The sequence below is a fragment of the Babylonia areolata genome, chromosome 1, assembly GCF_041734735.1.
Source record: "Babylonia areolata isolate BAREFJ2019XMU chromosome 1, ASM4173473v1, whole genome shotgun sequence".
Taxonomy (NCBI): domain Eukaryota; kingdom Metazoa; phylum Mollusca; class Gastropoda; order Neogastropoda; family Buccinidae; genus Babylonia; species Babylonia areolata.
In genome coordinates this window covers 25687468-25705903 of record NC_134876.1, presented here as the reverse complement: position 1 = coordinate 25705903, position 18436 = coordinate 25687468, and the positions used below count along the sequence as shown (strand labels likewise).

General features: G+C 39.8%; 2 protein-coding genes across 2 annotated transcripts; one reads left to right on the top strand and one right to left on the bottom strand.

Moving 5' to 3' along the window:
• Nucleotides 1-134: 134 nt before the first annotated feature.
• LOC143296069 (ribonuclease P protein subunit p21-like) lies at nucleotides 135-2930 on the bottom strand. Its single transcript, XM_076608205.1, has 5 exons — nucleotides 2926-2930; nucleotides 2653-2704; nucleotides 2452-2552; nucleotides 1778-1860; nucleotides 135-1066 (listed from the first exon to the last, which is right to left on the bottom strand). Exons 1-5 carry the CDS (start codon nucleotides 2928-2930, stop codon nucleotides 948-950), a joined length of 360 nt encoding a protein of 119 aa, XP_076464320.1. The 3' UTR covers nucleotides 135-947.
• On the top strand, nucleotides 2795-13043 carry LOC143281099 (protoheme IX farnesyltransferase, mitochondrial-like). The gene is made up of 7 exons (XM_076586055.1): nucleotides 2795-3111; nucleotides 5551-5850; nucleotides 6664-6862; nucleotides 7660-7784; nucleotides 8611-8681; nucleotides 9596-9828; nucleotides 11413-13043. Exons 1-7 carry the CDS (start codon nucleotides 2965-2967, stop codon nucleotides 11856-11858), a joined length of 1521 nt encoding a protein of 506 aa, XP_076442170.1. The 5' UTR covers nucleotides 2795-2964; the 3' UTR covers nucleotides 11859-13043.
• The last annotated feature ends 5393 nt before the right edge of the window (nucleotides 13044-18436 follow it).

Sequence of the window (18436 nt, the reverse complement as noted above, 5' to 3'; positions counted from 1 at the left end):
CAGACACCCTGGAACCCCCAGACAACTTGGAACCCCCATACACCCTGGAACCCCCATACACCCTGGAACCTCCATACACCCAGGAACCCCCATACCCAGACACACCACGTCTTGTTCAGCTGCAGTCCTGTGATAAACCCTATGGAGGAGGAAGGTGGCAGAATGGTTAAGACGCTCATCTGCCAATGCAGAGTCCATGAGGGCCAGGGTTTGAATCCCACTCTCACCCTTTCTCCCAAGTTTGAATGAAAAATCAGACTGTACGTCTAGTCATTCGTATGAGATAATAATCCAAGGTCCCATGTGCAGCACGCATTTAGCACACTGAAAAAGAACACATGGTGATGAAAGTGTTGTCCTGTCGCAAATTTCTGCATACAAAATCCAATCTGATAGGTACACAAATATATATGCAGGCATGTTTGGATACTATAACTGACGATCAGCTCTGAATACCTGATCCATGTTTGGAATCCACATTTGGAAACTATATTATAAATGACATAGGACTATCAGCTGTGAAAACAATATCTATGTTTGGAAACTACTTTAAGACTCACTCCAGTGCCAGCTCACAAAAACTTGACACTTGGAAAGACACCTGGTGTTTAACACCACACTGGATCACACTTACCACACTTGTTCACACTGACCAACAACTTGCATACTTTCCGCTCAACTTTGGTCTCACCATTTGAAAATTCCACTTATATTTGAAAGTCAAATTCATTGTTGTTCATTTTCATCACCATGGAAATGACAAAAATATGACACTGAATGCAAATCAAATGCCCTTAGAAATTATACAATTTACATCCATGTTGAGTATTTGTCATCAACTCAGTCTCCTTATATAATTTTTTTTTAAAATCAATCTCCCAACAAAACATACAGCACAAACACTCCATCTGAATAATGATCATACTCTCGACTTATTCATGTTGTTCTCAGGAAGGCTGAAAAGCCTCTGGTTTCTCAACCCACAACTGGTAATTCTTCTTCCAGGGGAAGTGTTTCACACTGCCACAGTGCAGACATGACACTGCAGTCTGCTTCTCCCCCTTCTCTGCACAACAAAGGAACCAAGAGTGAAAAAATGATCAAGAGAAAGTTAACAACTTGACATTTATGATTCAATGCAGACTAATTACCACAAAATTATAGAAAAAAGGAGTTAACAGTTTGTTTGTTTTTTACATTTTAGTACACACATAAAAGAATTTCCACTGCCAAAAGAACCATGAAAATCTCAACAAAATTTCATTTCACTCATTAAAATGAGAATATTAGATACTAAGAGGATATTCTTGTTCTCTTTCATATGGATAAAGTTGTATACACACAAGTATTCACAAACAGGCTTTTTCCAATGTATTTACAACTCGATGTCGACACATATCATCATCTTTGTAAATATGTTCGGTCAGCTGAGACATATACATGACACTGAAAAGTGAAATGTCTACTTCAATCCAGTAATGAATTCAATAAATATGACAACAATTATTGATTAAGATTTATTTTTTTCAGTCACTGGAAACAAAACACATGGAATTTTTGTGATGGAAATATTCATTATTTGAAAGTATGTGCTTTGTGTAATGCCAAACCGGATGTTCACAGTTAATGACTTTTACGTGACCTGAGAAAAGTTACTGCTCTTGTAACAATACAGTCCATGATATCAAAACAGACAAGTCACTGGAGAGGCATGTCTTATGGAAGAGAGTTAAAAGACAGCGCTGCCTCATCATCCAGCAGTCTACACAGGACATACTTTTGATCTTGCAGGATGATGTGATGCCAGGAACAAGCAGCATGTAACACTTTCTGCAGATTGATCTTTTGATTTCAGGGTGCCTGCAAACAAACCCCGATCAAACCATACAACAAACACAAACTGAAGCTATACAGTCACAACACACACACGACTGGATAACTTACAATTAGTATCAAGTATTATCACCATTCCTTTTGGTTCTCTTTGCACAATCTGAAATAAGATGAAGCAGATTTTGACTTCAGCTCCCTAATTCCATGCCTCTGGTGAGTTCATGTCATTGTCAATGTCTTCAATGTTTATGGATCTGACGGGATAGTCTTCTTTGAGATGAAGTGATTGTGTCCATTTCTGAAAAGACATTAATGCAGTCTGGCTTCATGGCTAAGCAATCAATATTATCAGAATGGGGCTTTGTAAGTGATATACTTGAATCAGTTGAAAATATGTTATCACTGAACAAGCCTAATGATTCGTGGATTACAATAGATCAATTATCAAGACTCAAATGCAAAAAAAAAAAAAAATGTAGTGAACAAAAATAATTATTCACTATTATTATGAAATGCACACTCTGTTTTGTCTTAAGTTTGTAACAATGAGTTCATGTTAACTACAGAACTGGTTGTCAGACAACCCCGCATACAGCATTTGGTTTGTATTCTACTCACAGGCGGATAACATGCTTCTCTGCCACGGTTTTCAGTGTCTGGATGTAGAATCTGCATTGCTCTGGATTTGGGGGCGATTGCTGAAGACAGAGATGAGCTGCCTGCAAAACAATAAAGAAACAAAACTACTCTTGCTATCAAGAAGTCCAGATGCACTTCCTGTAAATAAGTGTACAAAGAAAACTATCACTATATATGTACCTGATACAAATAATTGATTCGTTGATATGATTCTTTAAAAGAATCCCTTTGCCTTTAGAATCTTTCCCCTCTTTCCCCATGCTTTCCGTATTTTTCTCTTGGGCTAACTGCAGGGGAAGTAATGCTTACAAACATTCACATGCAACTTCCTGTCCGATCCGTTTGCGTAAAGAAGTCGAACAAGCACGTTTCAAGTTCATCTCGAAAGCAAAATGTAAATGGCTAGATTCACGTGTGCAGGTTTTTATTTGAGGAACAGCCTCTGATTTATACTTCATCCTGTTGCTTAGAGGAACCCGAACGTGCGGTGAGATGGATAAAAGCAGACTTAGTTTAACCTTGAAGAGAATTATGACGGTTCCATTGCCCTCTATTGAGGCCACCCCTCTGTCGACATCGTCTGCTTTTGCAGCGAGAAAGGCACCACCACTGACTTACTGTCGAAGGATAAGGACAAAGGTATTAACAGGAAGCTGTTCTTTTTTATATTTGTATTATATTCATTTATTTTTGGTTACTGTTCATGTTGATCTTATGCACTGTCGTCTTCCACTTGGGATAAATGGCAGCTCATACCATTATTATATAATATCAGAAGATATTACAACATCGTGCATGCTGGATATGTTTGTTTTGTATAACCAACTGAATGTTGACATGGAGAATGGGATCTTAAACGTGCATCACGTGTGTATGTGTGTATATATATATATATATATATATATATATATATATATATATATATCACACAAACTTTCGTTAAACTTAAAGGTGGCACTAAGTGAAATAGCATCATGCTCAAAAAAACCTGGCAAGTGAGTTACAAAACCATGCATTAAACTGAACATACCTGTGTTATAAAGCAATTCAGTTGATTTTAAACTATTAGCCTGACATAACATATGAAGCTGCCATATTGGGCTTGGCTCTCTAGAAAGAAGACAGAAAGGGGTCAGTCGTAACATCAGGTGACTATGCACAAAGCAAACTTCCAAGATTGCTCGCTTTAGAACAATTGTGGGAAACAACGGGTATTCTGTGATGCAAAATCCATGCCCATCACTTTCATCAAGGTTTGAAACTGCAATCATTATTGTTTTGCAGGATGACGGGCGCAGTAGCCGAGTGGTTTAAGTGTTGGACTTTCAGTCAGAGGGTCCAGGGTTTGAATCTTGGTAACGGCACCTGGTGGATCAAGAATGGAGTTTTTTCCGATCTCCCAGGTCAACATATGTGCAGACCTGCTAGTGCTTGGACCCCCTTCATGTGTATACACATGCAGAAGATCAAATACACATGTTAACCCATTCGCTGCCAGGAAAATAAGATTTAAGTGAAATCAGTTTGCCAGGGTTTTTTCACAAAAAACGGGTATAAATTTTCAAAAAATTCTGTGCTCTTTGTTATTGGAGAAAGACCCTTAAAAGTATATATTTTTTGAAAGGGAAATAAATAAAGAATACAAAACACATGATGTCTTCCCATTATATATATATTTTTAGTGACATGCTGTTGTTTTGAAATCATTGTTTTGTTTTTTGTCACATTTTCAACTTGTTCCTTACAAACATTAGGTAATTTGCACTAAAATATCCTATTTTCTGGACAAATGGATATATGCACACAAAATCATACTAGAACAACCAGAAAAATTTTTTCTTAAAGAGATAGATACACAGTGCATTGTGACTTCTTCTGTCGTCTGCTAAGGTTTGTTCAACTGGCATCACTCACTGATAGTCGTATCTTGGCCACTTTCTTGATTGCTCTCTTTATTTTCTATCAAATCATCCTATAAATTTTCATCACTGTCTTCTTCAAATTTACTCTTCAATTCTTTCTGAGCATCAGCTAAAGAAAGAAATGTTGGTTGATTTAGTTTGCCACGATCGCATGTCTTGAGCACGGCGTCAGTCCGACATTTTGTTGAGTGAGCGAGGAGAGGAGCCAGGCAAACACTGCAGCCAGTAACCCAACCAAAACGTTCAAATAAAGGACTGCCTTATGACGTTGATGGTGTTTCTAGCTATGAATAGAATCTAGAAAGATTCCACGAGCTAAAGCTACCAGCATTTTTGTCAGCGAACTGAATGCAAAGCATCGATGATGAGTTATCTCGTCATTGTGGCAGCGAAGCATACATGCTTGCCATGACGATTTATCTCGTCATATAGGCAGCCTAGGGGTTAAAGATCCTATAATCCATGTCAGCGTTCGGTGGGTTATGGAAACAAGAATATACCCAGCATGCACACCCCCGAAAGCAGAGTATGGCTGCCTTCATTGCTGGGCAAAAATGGTCATACACACATGTAAAAGCCCACTCGTACATATGGGTGAAAGTGGGAGTTGCAGCCCGTGAACAAAGAAGAAGTTATGCAGGATAATATGAAAAATCTACAAAAACCCTTTCACTTTTTCAGCCTAAACAATTTTACTTGAAATTGATAAGTCTGCTTGTGGTGGACTGGCTGCACATGTTGGATCATTTCAAAATTGTACATGTGTCAATGACCGATATAAAACCAAAACCCTGCTTATCCGGCTTCTAGATACCTTGCCCATCCATGCAATTGGTCCATATACGGGATTACAATTTAAATGTCATATGAAACAAGCTTGTTACTTTCGAAGATTCAGTATTGAAGTTAAACTTGTTTCTTTACTTCTTTTTTTTTTTCTTTCTTTTCTTTTTTTCCAGATTGTATAATAGTCCTGTTCACAAGTAATGAAGTATTCCAGCTGAGAAAAACAAGTGTTGTCAGAAAGATTTCAGAATGATACTGGTACATGTGTGACCACAAAATAAATGACAAGTTTTGGTTCATCACATTGTTTTTGAACCCAAGTTGCGTAGCAGTCTTTGTGATGCATGGTGATGTGTTGGCTTTGTTGCAGCATGCCAGCAAAGCTGCTGTTAGCACCAAAGCTGCCAGTGCCATCAAGTCACAGACGATGCAAGTTGGAGAAGTTGCTCCAGACTTAGACATTCCATGTCAGCAGACATCCACCGCTTTAGATGGCCGAGTCCCCTCTGTGCAGACTGTGGACATCGACAATGAGGAACCCATCTCCTTTCACTTTAGACATGCCCAGCAGATCGTCAGTGTCAAGGCTGGCCACATTGCTCATGACCTCACACTGTTCATGCCAAAGAAAAACGAGGTTTTTAGCATCCACATTCCTCATTCAGAGCAGGTAATGGCATCAATTAAAATAGATTAAAGTTTGAACACTCAGTTCCTACTGTCTGCAAAGTGTAAACATTCTTTTTCGGTATATTTTCATTTGTTTTTCATAGTGTAGGTTTTCTCTTCCTTTGGTCCCTCATCTCTCTTTGTGTGTGTGTGCCTCTTTTACATACTCTATCTGTCAGCCCCCCTCACTCGCTCTGTCTCTCGCTCTCTTTCTCTAGCTCTCTTTCTTCTCCTTCTGCCTGCATTTCTGTCTCTGTATGACCTGTCTGTCCCACTCATTGGAAAAGGGAGAAAAAAAATTCAAGTATTTGATATTCATCAGTAAGAATTGCTGCTTTTCAGTTTCAAAAATTAAAGCCATTTGACAATGTTGATCACTAAATGCTTGGAAAATATAGACTTGAATCGTAGATTGATAATTCCTACAGTGCATTGCAAAGTCTATAGGGGCTTGAAGATGTGATCTTTTATTTCGTCTGGTGTATTTCAAAGAGACTTGAGTGGTTCTAATTTCTTAGAATTTCATTATTTGATATCTTTCAGCATGTGATTCTTCAGGTTTTCGCTTCTTGTATAAGTACAAGATTGAAATACTGTATCTTCTCTGCTTGTTGATGTGTGTGTGGTGTGTGTGTGCACACATGTGTTAGTGCCTGTATCCATGTGTATGCGGTGTGCATGTGTGTGGGTTTTTTTTCAGCCTGTGTATGCCTTTGTTTTTTCATGTATTTTGTATATATTTATTTTCGTGTGTGGTTAGGGCTTGGTGAAATGATGTCAGAAAAGTACTGAGCATTGTGTGCCTTGTTTCCAGGTGATGCACACTGTCCTGAACAACTCAGCTCTGTTGCCCACCACAGCCATCCGTGTGACCTCAGACTCGGGCGAACCGGACAAGACTAACCCAGGGAAGAAGATTGATTCCATTGACGAGCACCAGTGGCAACAGCAGATGTTGGATCTGCACAAGTTGCCGCAGTACTACCTCATGCTGTCCAAGATCCGACTCACGTGTATGTCTTTTGTCACCTTGTCGGAAGTAGGGCTGTGCATGAGGAAAGCAGGGGCTGTTGAATGTTTTGTTGCGCAAACATTTCTTTATTTGCAACTGATTCTGAGTTTAATCAACAACATATTTTGCTAGGATTAATAAGGCATCCAACATATTCATCAAAAATCAAATCAAAAACGCATTATTCATCCAGATGAAAATTGAATTATGCAGCGCACATAATATGTATTGTAATGTATGTAATATAAGGATTGGTTCGAAATGTTCAACATTGTTGAAAGATGCACAAAACAATGGTCAGTTTGACAGAATGAAAACAAAACACAGGCACAAACACTTACGTACACACTAGAGCACGAGCGTGCGCACGTACACAGACGCACAGACACGCACGCGCGCACACACACGCACACACACACACACACACACACAGAGGCAGACAGAATAGCTTGATGATAACATTTCACTTTCAGTCTGAGGGTTCTGGGTCAGGTCTGTGTGTTGTGTCAGGTCTGTGTGATGTGTCAGGTCTGTGATGTGTCAGGTCTGTGTGTTGTGTTGGGTCTGTGTGATGTGTCAGGTCTGTGTGATGTGTCAGATCTGTGTTGTGTCAGGTCTGTGATGTGTCAGGTCTGTGTGTTGTGTCAGGTCTGTGTGATGTGTCAGGTCTGTATGTTGTGTGTTGTGTCAAGTCTGTGTGATGTGTCAGGTCTGTTGTGTCAGGTCTGTGTGATGTGTCATGTCTGTGTGTTGTGTCAGGTCTGTATGATGTATCAGGTCTGTGTTGTGTGGTGTCAGGTCTGGTGGTTCTAACGACTATGAGCGGTTATGCCATGGCACCTGGGGCCTTTGACCCCCTGACCTTTGCACTGTGCACCATGGGTACCGGGCTGACTTCCTGTGCAGCCAACTCTATTAATCAGGTACATTTTGACCTTCAACTCTTTCAAACTGGAATGTTTCATGTTTTTTTTGTGTGTGGTATGTTTTGATTATGTTTGTTAACCCATTTAGATCTGTTGGGATTACCAGTATACCTTGTGCTACCATCCCCACTGAGGGGGATTTAGCAGTAATTTTTAGATGATTTAAAAACTAAAACAAAGACAATTGACAATGATCATTCAATGATCATTAACGGAGTGCCTCACCTGTCAGTGATGGTGTAAAACAAGGAAAACAAAGACAATTACCATCAATCATTAAGGGATTGCCTCACCTGTCAATGAAGGTAAAACAAGGAAAACAAAGACAATTAGCATCAATCATTAACGGATTGCCTCACCTGTCAATGATGGGGTTAAACAAGGAAAACAAAGACAATTGGCATCAATCATTAACGGATTGCCTCACCTGTCAATGATGGTAAAACAAGGAAAACAAAGACAATTGGCATCAATCATTAACGGATTGCCTCACCTGTCAATGATGGTAAAACAAGGAAAACAAAGACAGTTGGCATCAATCATTAACGGATTGCCTCATCTGTCAAAGATGGTAAAACAAGGAAAACAAAGACAGTTGGTGTCAATCATTAATTCTGTCAATGATGGGGTAAAACAAGGAAAACAAAGAAAAGAAAACAATGATTGTAATTATCAGTTTTGTAATTTATGTAACTGTGACTGAATCTCTCAAAAGAAATATGATAATGATTTTTTAAAAACTTTTTTTTAATGTGTATGGTAGAACTCTGTTTTGCTCATTCTGATCATGTATTCACTTTATTCATTCTTTTTTCTTTTCCAGTTCTTTGAAGTGCCATATGATTCCCAGATGAACCGCACCAAGAACAGAGTACTAGTTCGAGGACATATCAGGTATTTTGCATTATTTTTTTGTCTGATGATTGCATTTGTTTCTCTTGTTTGTGTTGCAGTTTAAAAAATAAATAAATAAAACAGCACAGGAACAGGAGTCAAGATGGCTGCCGGAAAAAGAGGGCACTAGTCAGGCATACACAGGGGGGAGGTAACCTACTTAGGGAGGTTATCAGCTGTAGCTACTTTAGTTTTCTCCGCATAGGCAGGTAGTAGTTTGCACAGGATAGGAATGTCAGACCCCTGCCAGAGTCTGCACTAGTGGGTCACGGTAAGTATATTACTTAAATGTAATTTTAGAAAGGAAAATTTCCTATTTATTACACATGCTATACCATGACCCACTGGTGCACACTGTGGCAGGGTTCTGATTCCTGTCCTGTGCAAAATACTATTCTGCTGAAGCTGGCCATGGCTGGTGACCTCCCTCACCTTGTTATCTCTTTCTGCTTGAATTTGCAGTGCCCTCTTTTCAGCCACCATCTTCCATACCCACAGCCTGTGCACCACACAGCTAAGATTTCTGCATTTCTCACTGCCATTCAATTTTTGGAACTGTTGATATTATATTGTTGCATGTTGTTATATCTCTGAGCAAGACACATGATTACTTTGCTCATTTTGGCAGTCAGTCCAAAATCAGGGCCAGGTCGCAGTCGATTGGTGGACCTGCAGGTTTCACCTTCTTTGAGTCCCCCCATCCACAACCACACCCATCCCCAAAATATTGTAGGTTTCTAGCTCTGTTGCCTTCTTGAAACTGAAACTGTCTTGGGATGTTGACAATGTGTGCAGACTAGCAGGAGCGTGCTCATGCAATAAGTAACTAATGTCGACCTGCTGTCAAGGTGCAGCCTGTACTGTGTGTGGGCTGTCCAGACCTTAGTGTTGTACATGTGTCACGCTGCTTTCAGCCCTCTGCATGCCGTGACTTTCGCCATGGCCTCGGGGACGACAGGACTGCTGATGCTGTCTGTGGGTGTCAACGGTTTGACGGCCATGCTGGGAGCCTTCAACCTGGGCCTCTACACCCTGGCCTACACCCCTCTCAAACGCATCAGCATCATCAACACCTGGGTGGGGTCCATTGTCGGGGCCATACCGCCCATGATGGGCTGGGCTGCCTGCTCTGGCAGTCTGGGTGCTGGTCAGTATCTGCCGGTCATCTCACATCACATGTGTTAGTCAGTGTTAAAAGTGTGAATATGAATCTGGTTTTGGTATTGTTTAGTCAGTAACACCTTGTCATCTCACTTCACCTGTTTTAGTCAGTGTTAAAAGGGTGAATATGAATCTAGTTTGGGTATTGTTAGGTCGGTAACACCTTGTCAACTCACTTCACCTGTGTTAGTCAGTGTAAAAAGGGTGAATATGAATCTGGTTTTGGTATTGTTAGGTCGGTAACACCTTGTCAACTCACTTCACCTGTGTTAGTCAATGTTAAAAGGGTGAATATGAATCTAGTTTGGGTATTGTTAGGTCGGTAACACCTTGTCAGCTCACTTCACCTGTGTTAGTCAGTGTAAAAAGGGTGAATATGAATCTGGTTTTGGTATTGTTAGGTCAGTAACACCTTGTCAACTCACTTCACCTGTGTTAGTCAATGTTAAAAGGATGAATATGAATCTAGTTTGGGTATTGTTAGGTCAGTAACACCTTGTCAGCTCACTTCACCTGTGTTAGTCAGCGTTAAAAGGGTGGATATGAATCTGGTTTTGGTATTGTTAGGTTGGTAACACCTTGTCAACTGATGAACTCACATCATGTATTAGTCAGTGTTAAAAGGGTGGATATGAATCTGGTTTTGGTATTGTAAGGTCAGTGACACCTTGTCATCTCACATCATGTATTAGTCAGTGTTAAAAGGGTGGATATGAGTGTTGTTCTGTTGTTCTGGTATTGTTAGGTCAGTAACACCTTGTCAACTCTCATCAGATTTCTTTGAAAATGTTTCATTTCATCCATACATAATGTGTACTTGACTACAACTCATACATAGCATAAAATCAGCTACAACTGGCTGGTTACAATCCAATTATGGCTGATACTGAGTCAACTGTGTCAAAGTAAAACCAACATGATGATCCAGAATGAAATGGGAATATGTTTACAGGGTGAAAGGGAACATGGAATCCTTATTTACACTATCTGTACATGTCACCAGTTCTTCAGCTAGGAGATGCCATTCTGTGCGGAGGATGATCATTCTGAGGTGTTACACACTGACCATGATTTTGGACATGCACTTGAGTTGCAATTGCTCAGACAGATTCTGAAACTGAATCATCCAAGAATAAGACATTCCAGATTATGAGGTGACCCCATCAAAAATTTATGATAAAAAAAGTAATGCCTTTCATTATAAAGAAAATAGAAGAAAAAAATTGTGGTAATCTCTTTTCAGATCTTCAGTGTTTTTGCTGTTTTCTGTTTCTGTAACATGAAGAATGTTTGAATGTAGAAAATGTGACAGAGGCTTGGTTGTTGGGAGGGATCCTGTGTGCCTGGCAGTTCCCTCATGTCAATGCTTTCAAGCACTCTAGATTATGAGGAGACCCATCAGAAATTAACTAAAAGAAACAGTAATACCTTACAATAAAAAAAAATCTTTTTATCACATCTTCTGTTCATGTCACAGGTACAGGTAAAAAATATCTGATCACATGTTCTGTCCATGTCACATGTACAGTAAAACAAAATTTTTAATCTGTTACATCTGTCCATTTCCCAGGAGCTTGGTTGCTGGGAGGGATCCTGTACGCCTGGCAGTTCCCCCACTTCAACGCCTTGAGCTGGAACCTGCGGCCTGACTACTCCCGCGCGGGGTACCGCATGATGTCAGTGGTAAACCCGGGGCTGACAAAGCGCGTGGCACTGCGCTACTGCCTGGCCACCACCGGCCTGTCACTGGCTGCACCCCTCGTGGACCTCACCACCTGGACCTTCGCCGCTGACTCTCTCCCCCTCAACCTCTACCTCACCTACCTGGGTTGGCAGTTCTATCGCCACGGAGACAGTAAGAGCTCCAGGAAGCTGTTCCGCTTCACCCTGGTGCACCTGCCAGCCCTGCTGATCCTGATGTGGATCAGCAAGAAGGAGAGGCAGAGTCAGCGGGCCCTGGAGCCTGAGAGAGGGGGTGTAGCAGCTAAGGGTGTGGATGGGGTGGTGCCATCATGATGGTCATGATGATTAGGGGTTTTGCCTGTGGTGATGACTGCAGTGTCACCAGCTGTCATTGGGGAGCACTGTTCATTAAATGCATGCACTTAGTGTGAGAGTTCTTCAGATCAGAACGAGAGTTCTTCAAACCAGTGGGCTGGGTTGTATGAGTGACTTTTGCAGCCAAAAGTTTGCTTTATTAAGGAAAAGAATTATACGGTAACTCCGTAAACATAGGAACATCCTTAGCGCAAAGCAAACTTAGCACCATGAAGATCGCTCATGCAACCCAGCCCTACAGCTGAAGACTGCAAGTATGGAATGTAGTGTGAAATAACATGAGTGATAATTTGTCTTGATTTTTGTTTGAGTTATATGCTTTAACATATATGTATGTATGTGAAATGTGCTGCTTGTGAAATTTAAGATTGCATACTGTAATGTCATGCATCTTTATAACATGTTTGATGCTTGATTTGGCTGTCTCCTGTGTATGAATGAGTTTACAGAAGGTAAACAAGTTTGACTTATGGCACAGTCCAGTCCTAGTTAGCAGATGTCTTTTAAAATTATGTCAGCTACAGTGACAGTGACAGGTTGTCTAAATGAACTATAGATGCATGATTGATGAAATGTACATGATGTATATATGCTGCACACTATTCCAGTGTCATGTTTTAGGCAGTGTGTGTAATTTGTTAATAGTAAAGTGAAAATGATGTGAATTATCATGAAGAAGAAACACTGAACAAATAGATTGTTAACTCCATGCACTTTGCTGGTCGTGTGGTTGAAAGCAAAACATGTTGACTGTAGTAAAATGAAGACATGTTGATGGTTGAAAAATATGAAGAAAATATGTTGATGGCTGAAGAATGAAACCAAAACTTGGTGACGGTTTGAAATGAAAACAAAACATGTTGATGGTAGGGCAATGAAAACAAAACATGTTGACAGTTAAAAAGTTAAAACAAAATATGTTTACAGTTGAAGAATTAAAACAGCACATGTAGACAGTTGAAATACATCGAACTGTGGCTATGCAGTTGTCAGCATACAACAGCTATGCATGCCAGGATGAGGAGTACAAATTTAATATGTTCACATGTTCATGTGTTTCAAAAAATGTTGTCTGCATTGTCTGAGATGTGTGATTAATGGGACTGCTGATTTAGTCTTGTGGCATTATATGTAATTAACATGCTTGCTCATTCCTGTGTGCTTTCTGCTTCATTTGGAAAGAGGAGAGAGAAAGAGAATGTGTTTGTGTGTTGTGTTTGAGTGAATGTGTGTTTGAGTGAATGTGTATGTGTTGTGTTCGAGTGAATGTGTGTGTGTGTTTGAACCTGCTTTGGACCTCATCTGCTTTGTTTGCCATATTGTTCACAAACAGAATTGAATTGGAGCTATGATATGACAACAGAATATCCATTTTCAGAACTGAAAAACAGCTTGTGGCTCAGTTGGTGCGCTTTGTTGCAAAGCAGGTTCAGTGATAAAATGGTGATTTGATTCACACAGTATCTGATTCTGATTGTCAGATTCAGGGTACCTCTTTATTTGTATTTGTATTTCATTTTATCACAACAGATTTCTCTGTGTGAAATTCGGGCTGCTCTCCCCAGGGAGAGTGCGTCGCTACACTACAGCGCCACCAATTTTTTTTTGTATTTTTATTTGTTTTTCCTATCGAAGTGGATTTTTCTACAGAATTTTGCCAGGAACAACCCTTTTCTTGCCATGGGTTCTTTTACATGCGCTAAGTGCATGCTGCGCACGGGACCTTGGTTTATCATCTCATCCGAATGACTAGTGCCCAGACCACCACTCAATGTCTAGTGGAGGGGGAGAAAATATCGGCAGCTGAGCCGTAATTCGAACCAGCGCGCTCAGATTCTCTCACTTCCTAGGCGGACACATTACCTCTAGGCCATCACTCCACATTCACCATCCTATGAAAGGGTTTTTTTTTTCCCACACTTTTGTTACCAAGGAATTTTTGGTGTGGTTCTTGACATAAACAGATGTCAGTGGAAATGAAATATTAAGTAATGGAAATAATTCATACAGTGGTGGTTGGATTTTCATTCTGAAATCAGTTGGATATGAGAGAGCTTTCGAATCGGATCAATGTGATTATAAAATTCTGGGCCTGAGTGAAGAGTAATATACAGAGTGACAGTAGACATTGAAAGTCTGTGTTCTTGTTATCATCCTGAAAAATTTTGCATGGCAAAAACAGTCATTACACATTGGTTGTTTTTTTGTTGTTGTTTTTATAAGTATTACACTTTAAGATAGCATATTTGATAAATTTCCACCCTTTTTTGGAGTGAACATTAATATGTTATCGAAATGACCTTACCCACTGTAAAACTTCAACCAGTTGTAAGATTTGAAAATTGATGGTGGATATCTGTTATTCATTCCAATATTGTTAATACTTACTGTGTATAAGTATACCATACTAGTTCTATGATCAGAACTTTATTTATCATCTTGACATCCCCCGTCTTTCTCCAGTTGCATTGAAGACCTGAATGTCCTGCCAGATACACAGCACCACATGGACACAGATCACTCATTGAATGTTGCACCATTTTGTTGCACTGTGGACAGATGAACAAAAGAGTGATGGTCACATCATTAACTCAATCCAGTCACAGTCGCTACCATGTGCCATGCATTCTGAAATCACATGAGTTTTGAAAAATCACAAGAAGTCAACCCAGAAACTCAGACAGACAAAATAGTGATCAAAAGAAAGTGTGAAACGTAAAGTTTAATATAATCTGAATTCTTCTATGTGGATACATATATATCTATTCTACAGTCCACACAAAAAGGTATCCGAACAGTTCCAAGAAAAATAGATTTCATGATGTCAGTCACTGCACTATTCTAGTCACTATTCTATCACTAATTACTCATTGGTCTTCTTGGTATCCATTTGAAACATTAAAAAAAACAACACTGCAAATACTTCTTCTACTTTATCTTCTTCGTCAGTCTTGTTCTAACACTAATTCATCACTTTTTACAGTCTAAAATGTCAAGTCGATCGACTAGCCACCATCCTACTGATCATATTAAGTGTAAATTTCGACTCAAATGAGTTGTCTTTTTGAAAAAAAAAACTCATACACAAACAATCATGATAAAGGAAGGGAAATCCATTTAGAAACATCAAACTGTCATTTGTAACATATATGATACTTCCGTAAAAGTGTTTCAGTCTCAGTAAAAATCGTGAGATTCTTCCACTTAAAAGTAGTGGGGCAGCTTCAATACCAAGTTCATGCACCGCATACATGTACGCAAAACAGCGCGATTGAGTTAAGCTATACTGAGTGTGGGGAACTGTTTTTTGATTCAGCCATAGATCTCAGATTGCAAGCCTGATCAACTCTTCACGTGGAGAAAGGTCTATGTTCACACCTGTATAGCTGGAAGGTCATCCATACTATTTGAGAAAATACAACTCTTGTGTAATCCTGAAATGGGGCACAAGGCAATGCTACAGTTAATGTCTGCTAACAGTCTGCATGTTAGTGTGCATACTCAAGACACTGAGCCTGCTGGGAAGGGGGAATGATGAACTGTGAACTTACTTTCACTTTCACTGTGATCATGAAATGACAGACACAACAAACCGGTTTTGTTATAGTCAGTGTATTTCTTCACATTGCTGCTTTGTCAGCCATTTGCACTGAGCTCTGTGTGTGTGGCCATGCTCATGTAATGTATTTGTTAAGCATCTGTTTGTTGGTGCTTGTGTGTTTGTGCAACAGATTACTCACATTCTTAAAATGTAAGAGAATGTCATCTTTGTACTTTGTGTTTGAGTAAGTGATGCATAATACAATGATTAAAAAAAATTAATTAGAAAAAATGTTCAGTTTCATGTGTACATATTCTTGATTGTGTTTATTCTCATGACAGATAGTTCTATTTATCCATGTCAAATCCAGCAGAATTGTGGATGTCTTTAAACATTGACACACTTCATCCACAGTTTATTTTTTTGGAGATTCCAGAAGACAGTTTATTGCATTTGTATGTGTATTCAGCTGACAGATATGGGTACAAAGAACCTTTTGTTGGCCTATCAGTCTGGTAGGTTTGTGTTATTCCTTATCTTCAATGATGCAGCTTATACCATGATGGCGTGCATGAAATGTAGTTTTAAATCACCTTGCGTTTCATTTGCATGAACTGCAAAATATCCTGCTCTTATCTGAAACTGCATTGACAATGTGAAACGTGTCCAATTTTTTGGTCTTTGATGCATTTTTATTCAGAGTTCTCATTGTTTAGGACGTTATGGTCATGGATAGCACAAGTACCTTGGATTCTTGTTTTGTGAATTATGGGCTACGCATGTTGTAATACTATGCTAGTTGTTTAGTTTGGATGAACTGTAAATTTGCAGCTGCACATCTGAATACATTACTTGATTGGACATTTTTATAGGACATAAAAATTGAAGAAGAAGAAGAAAAAAAGGGTGTGACTGACTTATGAATACAAGATAACAATTTTCATGAAACAATGTCTGTCTTCATTCATTTGCGCTTTCGCATGTTGCATTCAAAAGTGAAAGGGCCCAAGTCTTACACAGCCAGCTGGGCAGTGAATTGATAACTTCTGTGACGAGGGCTTGGCGTTGGAAGGTGGGGCCCAGTCCTCTCCTTCTGCCACTTAAACCTTCCCCAACTGAAGTCGGATATCCGTTCACACAAGTGATGGAAATCAGAGTTCAATGCCTTTCCCAAGGACACACCGCCATGCTGAAAACCTTCCCCAACTTAAGTCGGATATCCGTTCACACAAGTGATGGAAATCAGAGTTCAATGCCTTTCCCAAGGACACACAGCCATGCTGAAAACCTTCCCCAACTTAAGTCGGATATCCGTTCACACAAGTGATGGAAATCAGAGTTCAATGCCTTTCCCAGGGACACACCGCCATGCTGAAACAGGGCACTGGAAGCCTGAACACTGTTTTTCACATCCATATATATACACTGAGAATGCATCAACATGAAAGGTGACGATCATCCAGAAAGGGGCAAGGCCGGTGATGCCCTGCACATGTTGGATGTTGAAATGAGGACAGACACCATGTTGAATGCCAGAGGGGTTGGTTGGTTTGTATCATGATTGTTTGAAAGGTCATTGTGTTGTAACAGAACTGAAAATGTTTGTGGATATTCATGAGACTGTCTTTCAAAGACTTAATGGCAGAAAAGAAAAGAAAAAGAAACTGCAGTTGATTTTAAATATTTAAGAAAATTCACCTTGTTCCGAGTATTTTGTGAATGTTGAAGTACATTTGTGTAGCCAAGTTGGAATGATGGGAATGGATTTCAGATTTTGCTCAGGTCTTTTTGTTTATTGTTAGGTTTTAAAAAGAGTTTATTAAATATAGGTGGTTTACTTTTACAGAGTTTTGTCTCTGCCTTCCTGCACTGAATCTGTTCCTGTTTCTTTCACTGTGTGTATGTGTGCGTCTCTCTGCCTGCCTTTCTGTCTGTCTGTCCACGAATGAGGTATCACTTCTTCTCCCTCAACTCTGTGAAGAGACATTTTGCTGAACAGAAGAACTGTTAACCAGATACCTTAAGTCTGTAGGTTGTGTGTTAAAGCCTGGGTCTCTGCAAACATTTTCCCCGCCCAGTATTCTGCAATGTTGTCAGCCAGTCATTCTTTTACGCCTTCCTGCATGAGAAATAGCTAAGCCAAGTAGACATGTTTCTGCTGTCTATGCTGTTTGAATGCTATGTTTCTGCTGTCTGTGCTGTTTGAATGCTATGTTTCTGCTGTCTATGCTGTTTGAATGCTATGTTTTGCTGTCTGCTGTTGTCCTGCATCCATCTGGTGACAGTGATTCTTCTTGGTTTATTGTCTGGTCACCACAGTGGATATAGAAACGTATGCATTCATTCATTTCAGCACACACACACACACACACACACACACACACACACACACATACTCACACACACCTATATAATGGGTATGAGAATGGGTGAGAGATTGGATGAACAAAGCAACAAACAAAAACAAAAAACCAAACATTGGACTGATGGGGCATTGGGTGGAGGGGTCATCTGTCATACTACCAACAGAATAAATGACCAGAAGCTACCCACCACATAAGGTGTTATTACAAGATACTAAACATCAAATACACTGATCACATCACTAATGAACAAGTCCTCCAGACCACCAAGCAGCCTCTTGGACCTAAAGAAGATCTGATGACATCAGTTTAGAAAAGAAAATATGCTGGTATGGTCATGTAACAAAGAAGGGTGGGGGGTAGAAATATGTGATGTGACTGATAACATTGCAGAATAGACAGGAAAACCATTTGCAGAGACCCACGCAATCAACAGACAATGGAGGAATGTGGTGACAGTTCTCCCAAATGACTCCTCACAGTGTTGAGGGAGAAGAAGGACCACAGAGCAGCATAATTATGAGCTCGGTGATTGATGTTAAAAATTGCTGGGAATCATACAAAACTTGAATTTACTCCATATCTTGCACTGAAATGTATCCCCTGTCTGTATTTTGGACAGTGAGAATTGG

What these genes read in the sequence shown, in the direction of transcription:
- LOC143296069 (XM_076608205.1), bottom strand. An exon ending in GAGAAGCATGTTATCCGCCT is followed by an intron (nt 1,861 to 2,451) that starts GTGAGTAGAATA and finishes GTTTGTTTGCAG; the next exon opens with GCACCCTGAAATCAAAAGAT. An exon ending in ATCATCCTGCAAGATCAAAA is followed by an intron (nt 1,067 to 1,777) that starts GTATGTCCTGTG and finishes TTTGTTGTGCAG; the next exon opens with AGAAGGGGGAGAAGCAGACT.
- LOC143281099 (XM_076586055.1), top strand. Translation starts at nt 2,965, where the DNA reads ATGGATAAAAGCAGACTTAGTTTAACCTTGAAGAGAATTATGACGGTT. An exon ending in CAGCCAACTCTATTAATCAG is followed by an intron (nt 7,785 to 8,610) that starts GTACATTTTGAC and finishes TTTCTTTTCCAG; the next exon opens with TTCTTTGAAGTGCCATATGA. An exon ending in CTAGTTCGAGGACATATCAG is followed by an intron (nt 8,682 to 9,595) that starts GTATTTTGCATT and finishes CGCTGCTTTCAG; the next exon opens with CCCTCTGCATGCCGTGACTT.